Below are 7,954 nucleotides of genomic sequence, written 5' to 3'. Positions count from 1 at the left end.
TCAATATTGATCCCTTGGTCAAAAAGTAGGAAGACTAATACAATGATGATTATTAGGAGCTATGACAATTAATTAATTGTATTTGGTGATAACATTTTATGCATTCTTGCGGCACCTGATAGATGCAGTAGCCTAACTACCATTTGTGAAATTGTGATGTTTTGATGTCTGTTGATAAAGAGGAACAATGCGGTACTATAAAAAATGTTGTCAAAGTTGATGTATATAGGTCATTCAATAATACCAAAGTTGACGTTTTCTGTAGATTCTTTGTCTCCTGTGTTTTACCTCACTGCACCTTATTATGATGTCCCTGCTAGAGGCTTATCTTTGTCCCTCCTCAATTTACCACATGATTTTACACCCTGACCTGGCTTTATTCTACCATGAACCCCAACCTGAGAAGCTTTGACCAGGGAGAAATTACTCCCCAGTTCTGTGAAAAACAGTTCTGATTCGAATGGAAATACTCCAGGAGGGACTTTGTGGTGGCTGCTCTTGATAATGTGCTTACAATTGATTCTGGATTGCATGCAGCAGGCTTTGAACATGCTATGGAACTTCAATGGCAGAGACAAATGTATCTTTAAAGTTTTGCTCAGTTTCATCTTTGCTTAAAGATGTGTGTTTGTAAATTGTGTGATTTAATTAATTTATTTGCTGGCCATTTTTCTTCAAGTGTTTTAAATATCCATTCAATGATATATATCTCATTCATATTCTCTCGTGTTTTGTAATATGCACATGAGATACCAGTACATTTTTGGGGTTTCAACTGAAATATATGAATAAATTAAAGTATTGTACTAATTTATTCATAATTCATTGGTATTGCCCCTCCCCAAAAAGCATCCAAACAAGTGGAAAATATAAGCCATTTTAATTCAAACTTAAAGCAATTAAAAAGCGATGTGATTTGACTACATTAGATTAATGAAAAAATAACTACCAATGAAGCTATGATGTTTCATGAAATTAATCGGGCGAAGTGTTGACATGAGAGAAAGGCGATAGCTACAATGTATCGTCCTCAGACATAGTTACCTCTGTTCTGTTCGCTCAGATGACTTTTTCCTGACACTGAGCATAGACATTTCTGCTGCTGTTGAGTAGAGGATCATTCTCTTCGAGGTATGCAATCATTTTAAACAAACACTTGCGTTTATCCTGTAAGACATGCTCATCGTTTATAGTAAATTGACTTTACTCGTGTAACTGCTTGTTTTTAGGCTGTAGGCCTTGTAATGCCTCGGTCTCTAGTCGCTCTGTGAATCGGTCAAGCCTCGCTCAAGATCCAGGACATTGGAATTGGGAGCTCCGAAGAGCACAAGAGACGATACATTGTAGTTTAAAATGTAAAGGAAATGTATTTCTAAATTCAACGTCTGTAGTTTTAGCCTACGTTTTATTGGCAGCCAGCAAATTATTATGTAGGTTGGCGCGGATGTTTTACATCGTAATTAACAGCTGTTGCGCCAGGACTCATGAGTGAGTAGCCTCCAGGCTTCCTCGTCAGATGGCAAACAGTATTATACAACTAAAGTCATGTATTTCGAGTAGCTGTTTAGGAAAAAATTTAAGAAATATTTTCAATAGTGAGGACAAGTGGCAAACATGCTGCAATAAGTGACAGCAGCAAAATGTAAACGAAACTAGATTGCTTTGTTTTATTTCTCTATTAAAACAAAGGGATCCATATATGTATGTATGCATGTGTCCTCAATATTAAAAGTAACTTAATCTGTTTTGATCTAATAAAGCACATCTCTCTACAGTTGAGTTTGTATCCGAGAAGGTAATGTGTCGCCTATATATTGCATCTGCTGTCATTTCTAATTGGCAGCCCACTTTCCCCCTCTAGCACTGTGCCTATGACTTCACCATGGGGTGGGCTGGAGACATGCACCCACCATCAAGGGAGGACTTTGTGTCTTTAACCCTCACTGGACAAGGAAGTGGCATCTATAATAACAGTAAACAGTGGAGAAGACAGTCCTGCTGGAGGGTGAGGGATGGATGAAGGAAGTCAACCAACTTACTTATCTCACACACTGATCCGATGACTTATTATGCACTATTTACAGTTTATTTATATGCTGTAAGACATATCGCACTGAATGTTTTATACCTCAAATGTGGCATGACATTTTAATGGTTTACTAACTTGAATAAAAAAATGTCTCAAGACATAATTGTGATCATAACCATAATATCATGTGATAGCCACTCAGAAAGGAAATGACTGTAGCTCAGACCTGTCACTGTTAGTCAGTAGAGGTATGACACCATGGTGGTTGTTTTTCAGAAGAATACGACACTGCAGTGCTTCTGTATAGTAGCAGCATGTTACTATAGTGGCGCAGTTGATCAGACATGTAACACTGTGTGTGACATTCAGTGATTCTTCTGTATTTCTTGTTGATCGTGTACTTGTCTCTCCTGACGGACAAGCCAGCGCAGTCAATTATAACTGAGTGTTTGTCTAATTCACTCTGTGCTTACGGCTTTGTCATTTTCTCTCTTACCCAAATTGCACCCATATATCCACAGAAATGGAAACGGTTATCCAGATTGCAGCGCAACCTAATCCTCTTCACCGTGGCTCTCATGTTAGTTTGTGGGATTTCTACTTATCCCAGTGTCACAGAACATTTCCGAGGTAAGGTCAGCAAAAAAATTGAATTGTTATAATGTATGGTGGTGACTGTTCCTGAGGCACCAGAGACTGAGCATTCTCCCCTCTGCTTCCTCCCCAGGCCTTACTGTTGTTGCGAAGGAGGAAGGGGACCATGCTCTGAAACCTGTCATCCATGAGGTCCAACCTGAGTTGGACAAACTGAACCGACCGCTAGTACCAGAGTCACCTTCAGAGGTTGGTACATTCCACTCCTCTGCTTTACTACTAAAGCCAACCTTTGACTATGACAAAATATGTGGATTGAAACATCCAGTAAGTAAAGCTCTTCCCTCCCTTTATCATGTCTCTTCCTTCAGAAGCAGAAGAGGGCAGCCCACAAGCGGGGGCCACCCAGCCTACAGAACCGACTGCAAAAGAAAGGGAACGTGTCAGATACCCAGGTGGAGAAAGAGGAGGGAGAGAAGCCACTTGTAAAGTAAGACTAGTCTCTAATCAGTGGAGAGAACTGATGGACTGATTGATAACAACATACTGATACACCTTTATTGCATGGGTTAGAGAAGTGGATTGTGATGCGTAATCTGAATAAAATATACAACTCGATTCCAAGCAAATATAAACATGTTTTCTGGTGTTCTCATCTTGACTGATCCCTATGTGTTTTTTCAGCTGGCGTGTGGCCATGATGGACCAAGCCACTGAAAGAGGAACTGCCAAGGAAGCAGCGAACAAGGTGGATGTCCCAGCGGTTGAGCAAGAGGGCCATTCACACAAGGAGCCAGGTCTTTGCCATGTTTCTGCCTCTACTGTCTCTCTCTCTCTCTCTCTCTCTCTGCTCAAACCCTCCATAGCCCCCTTCATGACCATGAACAACAGCTGAGTTTATTAACCACACGTTGAGTTTGATGTGTGCATGGCCTGAAAGAGACTTAAATAGAAGTAATGAATTCATAATTCTGGAACGGACTTGGATGGTAGCCTATTATCTTGGCGTGCGTGTGTTTCAGAAGTCGATAGGCTTGAGGCAGTACGTGATGCTTTCAGACATGCATGGAAGGGCTACAAAGAGTTTGCCTGGGGGAAAGATGAGCTGAGGCCCATGTCTAAGTCCTATGGAGAGTGGTTTGGCCTAGGCTTGACCCTAATTGATGCACTGGACACAATGTGGATCCTCAACCTCAAAAAAGGTACCTACAGTACATTCATGATCCAGCTTTTCTATATACCTTCTGTATCAGAGTTTTCATGGACTTAGACCACTAAAGTTGCTTGCCCTCTTTTGGACAGAGTTTGAGGAGGCTAAGACCTGGGTGTCCACAGAGCTGTCCTTTAATAAAAACGTGGATGTGAACCTGTTTGAGAGCACCATCCGTATCCTGGGCGGCTTGCTGAGCACTTACCATCTGACTGGAGACATTCTGTTCCTGGACAAGGCTGTGAGTCACGTACAGGGAGACCTATAGAGAGCTGGCACTTACAGTTTCTGCTGCTGGGCCTCTGGCACTTCCTCCTCCAGTCCCTCTGCCTCTCAAAGACCCTTTCATAGACTGCTGCTAATGCTGCTGCTGGTCATATAAATTAATTCCTGAAATTAAGAAAAAAATCTGTGGGAGAAGGGGGTCTGATTTAAGAAAACCAATATTGATTCTGTTTTCTTTTTTTGATGACCTTGCAGAAAGATATAGGAACGAGGTTAATGCCTGCCTTCAACACCCCGTCCAAGATCCCTTACTCAGATGTGAACATTGGGAAGGGTACGGCCCATCCCCCTCGATGGACGTCGGACAGCACTGTTGCGGAGGTCACCAGCATCCAGCTGGAATTTAGGGAGCTGAGTCGCCTCACTCAGGACACACGCTACCAGGTAAACCAAGCCACAACACAGTATCAGGATCTGTTGGTAATATTCATACCAACACTCAAAAGCAATGTTCCAATGGCAGGACTCGATTTGACGTCAGGTTTGATTTATACAGCACTCCATCAATCATCTCTGACGACATTTAACTGACTTTCTCCATCCCCTTCTTCTACAGGCTGCAGTGGACGAGGTCATGCAGAAAGTCCACAAGTTGGAGGGGAAGCAGGATGGCCTCGTCCCCATGTTCATCAACACCAACAGCGGCCAGTTCACCCATTTGGGGATGTTCACGCTGGGTGCACGGGCAGACAGCTACTACGAATACCTCCTCAAACAGTGGATCCAGGGAGGCAAGAAGGAGACGGCGTGAGTCAAACTCTTTTCCAAACACTTTCCGGTCTACTTTTCTCAAGGCTGTATATGAGGTTTAGGCTGACGCTAATTCTCTGAGTCAGGTCTAGCCACTCAGGTCCTACTGATCTTGTCTAGGCTCCCTGCTAAGTACTGGGGGCAGGCAGCGGAGTTGTCCCGGCTCTAGCTTGCTGTCATGTTTTGACAGTCCCATAGCTTGATCTCCTCAGAGCTGTCCCTCCCCTGATGTAACTGAGATTACTTAAACAGCCCAAGTCTCTCTGTTACCTGCCGTGCTGGACAAGCTGTGTGGATGTGGAGGAACAGCTGTATGTCGTATCAGGCTGTGCATAAGACTGAAATATTCATGACTCTGTCTGGTGATATTTGCTGAACTTCATGCACAACTAGGTCTTCAGAGCTGCTTTATAAACCATGTATCCTCAGTTGGAACAGCTCTCTCAGACCCAGCACAGCTTGAGGACAGATTTAGTTATTGTACTGGGTTTTAAAGTAGTTCTTTGTTTTTTCTTGGCTCAGTGCTGTATCAGTTGGTGTTGTGGATTCTATGGGACACGTATAAAATAACAGAACTACGCAAGTACCATTAAGCTGACTATGCTTCTCAGTATTTGTGTAGTTATAGACCATATTCCTTTCAGTCAAAGCAGTGTTGTGTTATACAGAGCAGTACAAATAAACGGATGTGCTTGGCTGTAAAGCTGTGGCTGTGTGTTCCTCAGGTTGCTGGAGGATTACCTGCAGGCCCTGGAGGGAGTGAAGAAGAACCTGCTGAAGAAGTCCTCTCCGAACAGGCTGACCTTCGTAGGGGAGCTTTCTCATGGCAGGTTCAGCCCCAAAATGGTTAGGATACGGACTATGCACACCAGATGAGTGTGTGTTGAAAAAGCTGTTGTTTTCTCTAGATTGTGTAACATGGACATGGTCGTTCTCCACTGACCCCCCCCCCCCCCCCCCCTATGTCAGGACCACCTGGTGTGTTTCCTCCCTGGGACCCTGGCTCTAGGGGCCCACCACGGCCTGCCAGCCGAACACATGGAGCTGGCCAAGCAGCTGATGGAGACCTGCTACCAGATGTATGCCCAGATGGAGACTGGCCTGAGCCCTGAGATTGTCCACTTTAACATGCACGAGGGCAGCATCGGAGATGTAGACGTGAAGGTAGGGGTGCGCTCTGAACAACACTCACAGCAGAGATATGGTTGTGATCAATACCCAACTGAAGTGCTATTTGGTTCCTGACTATTTATTTCACTGTTGTGAAGTGTATGGTTTTCTTTTTATGCAATTGATATGATTGTTTCTCGTGTGTGTGTCATTGCTTCAGCTTGCAGACAGACACAACCTCCTGCGCCCTGAGACGGTGGAGAGCTTGTTCTATCTGTACAGGTTCACTAAAGACCGGAAGTACAGGGACTGGGGCTGGGAGATCCTCCAGAACTTTAACAAGTATACCAAGGTGAGCGAGCACAGTCACTAACCAGCCTAGACTACTGTAAATACTGTAAGTAAATGAACCGGCCTGGTCCCAGATCTGTTTGGCATGACAATAGGAGTCATCTGGAACCAGGCTACTGAGAAATGCATTGTTAAAGTGAGTGATGAATCCGTATGTGTTAATTGAGTTAGTATTCCTCAGACGTTACGCATCCTTCTTATAATAACGTGTGATAACAACATGTGATAACATAATAACATGTGTGTCTCACCAGGTTTCTACTGGTGGCTACACGTCCATCAACAACGTCCGGGACCCAGAGTACCCCAGCCCCCGGGACAAGATGGAGAGTTTCTTCCTGGGGGAGACTCTCAAATACTTCTACCTGCTGTTCTCAGATGACCCGGAGCTGCTCAGTCTGGACAAGTATGTGTTCAACACAGAGGCTCACCCCCTGCCCATCTGGCCCACTGCACAGTGAGAGATACACAGGGCAAGTCAACATGAAGCACACATACAGTAATACATCACAGCTCAGGGCTTGGCTAACACCAATATATCTTGTTATTCCTTATTGTATATCTCAGTGACTCAAATTTGGGTTGGTTTACCCTCTCCTAAATTGAAAACTCTGGGAGAAATGCCTATTTTTAAAAGCCAGAATTCATTGTTTGTTTAAAAAGTGAGGGGGGGGGGGGGGGGGGGGGGGGGGGGGGGGGGGGTAGTAGCAGTGTTGGGGTGAGATTGAAGCATAGTAGCTTTGATATATATTTTGTTATCTTTGTCTGTTCTCGCCACATTGCTGCTGAGGGGGCCTGTCTATCCTCTGATAATGACAGTTGTTTACTCTGAAGGAAGAGTGGAAAACATGAGGCAGCCAAGCTATGTCCTTGGCTCATCATGGTCATTTTGTACACCAACACTAGAGAAAGATATGAGCGTGACTGGACTCCAAGTTGTGCCTAAATTGGAGGCAGCAGCAGCCTGAGAGGAAGTGCTAGTTTGACAGAATACAGCACTGAGTGACAAGTGACACCCCCTATCATGGACTTCCCACATGAAGAAAGTCTATAGTATACTATGGTTTAAATCACTGTAGTGTATACTGTAGTATTTACAGTTAACTATATTATAAACACTGCAGTAAAGGAAAACAGTAGTATTTACTAGAACATTCTATAGTAAGTACTACACATAGTTGAGGGATACTACAGTGTATAGTATACTACCGCTTACTATGGAATTCTATAGTATGTACTGTAGTATTCATAAAAAATGTATGTGGGTTTACAGTAAATGACCAAGTATTGTGATAAAACATTCTGTGTCCCTGGATCCTCTGACTCTCCGGTCTCTTGATCGCATTCTTAAGAAATGGTTTATACCGTCATGTCAGGCATAGAATAGTCTGATTTTAATTGCATACTGTGAACCTTTTTGTGTATGGGGACTGCAAGCACTTATTGTTTAATTTCCTTGTGTTTTGAATTTGACTGACTCAGCTGCTATTATATTTAATGAATGTTACGTTTTACTTATTTGTCATGCTTTCCTTTGTTGTGGGGTCAAACTAGTGTAAGTTGGAGTGGACATTTAGGTAGTTTTAGTTTTACAAATGTTTGTGAGATTTAAGATGAATTTTGTT

General features: G+C 43.3%; 1 protein-coding gene across 1 annotated transcript; it reads left to right on the top strand.

The window, feature by feature from the left end:
- Positions 1-879: 879 nt before the first annotated feature.
- On the top strand, positions 880-6,995 carry LOC120063123 (endoplasmic reticulum mannosyl-oligosaccharide 1,2-alpha-mannosidase-like). The gene is made up of 14 exons (XM_039013301.1): positions 880-1,131; positions 1,862-2,005; positions 2,551-2,659; positions 2,757-2,872; positions 2,995-3,113; positions 3,308-3,420; positions 3,646-3,825; positions 3,926-4,074; positions 4,314-4,502; positions 4,675-4,865; positions 5,594-5,714; positions 5,838-6,032; positions 6,199-6,330; positions 6,584-6,995. The coding sequence occupies exons 2-14, from the start codon at positions 1,883-1,885 to the stop codon at positions 6,788-6,790; spliced, it is 1,944 nt and encodes a 647-aa protein (XP_038869229.1). The 5' UTR covers positions 880-1,131; positions 1,862-1,882; the 3' UTR covers positions 6,791-6,995.
- The last annotated feature ends 959 nt before the right edge of the window (positions 6,996-7,954 follow it).

This window comes from Salvelinus namaycush, chromosome 18 (genome assembly GCF_016432855.1).
Source record: "Salvelinus namaycush isolate Seneca chromosome 18, SaNama_1.0, whole genome shotgun sequence".
Lineage (NCBI taxonomy): Eukaryota > Metazoa > Chordata > Actinopteri > Salmoniformes > Salmonidae > Salvelinus > Salvelinus namaycush.
Note: the sequence above shows the minus strand (reverse complement) of the source record. Positions and strands in the feature narration are given on the sequence as shown.

Coding starts and splice junctions, on each gene's coding strand:
- LOC120063123 (XM_039013301.1), top strand. CDS start 1,883: ATGGGGTGGGCTGGAGACATGCACCCACCATCAAGGGAGGACTTTGTG. Junction 3,114..3,307: donor GGAGAGAAGCCACTTGTAAA/GTAAGACTAGTC, acceptor GTGTTTTTTCAG/CTGGCGTGTGGCCATGATGG. Junction 4,075..4,313: donor TTCTGTTCCTGGACAAGGCT/GTGAGTCACGTA, acceptor ATGACCTTGCAG/AAAGATATAGGAACGAGGTT.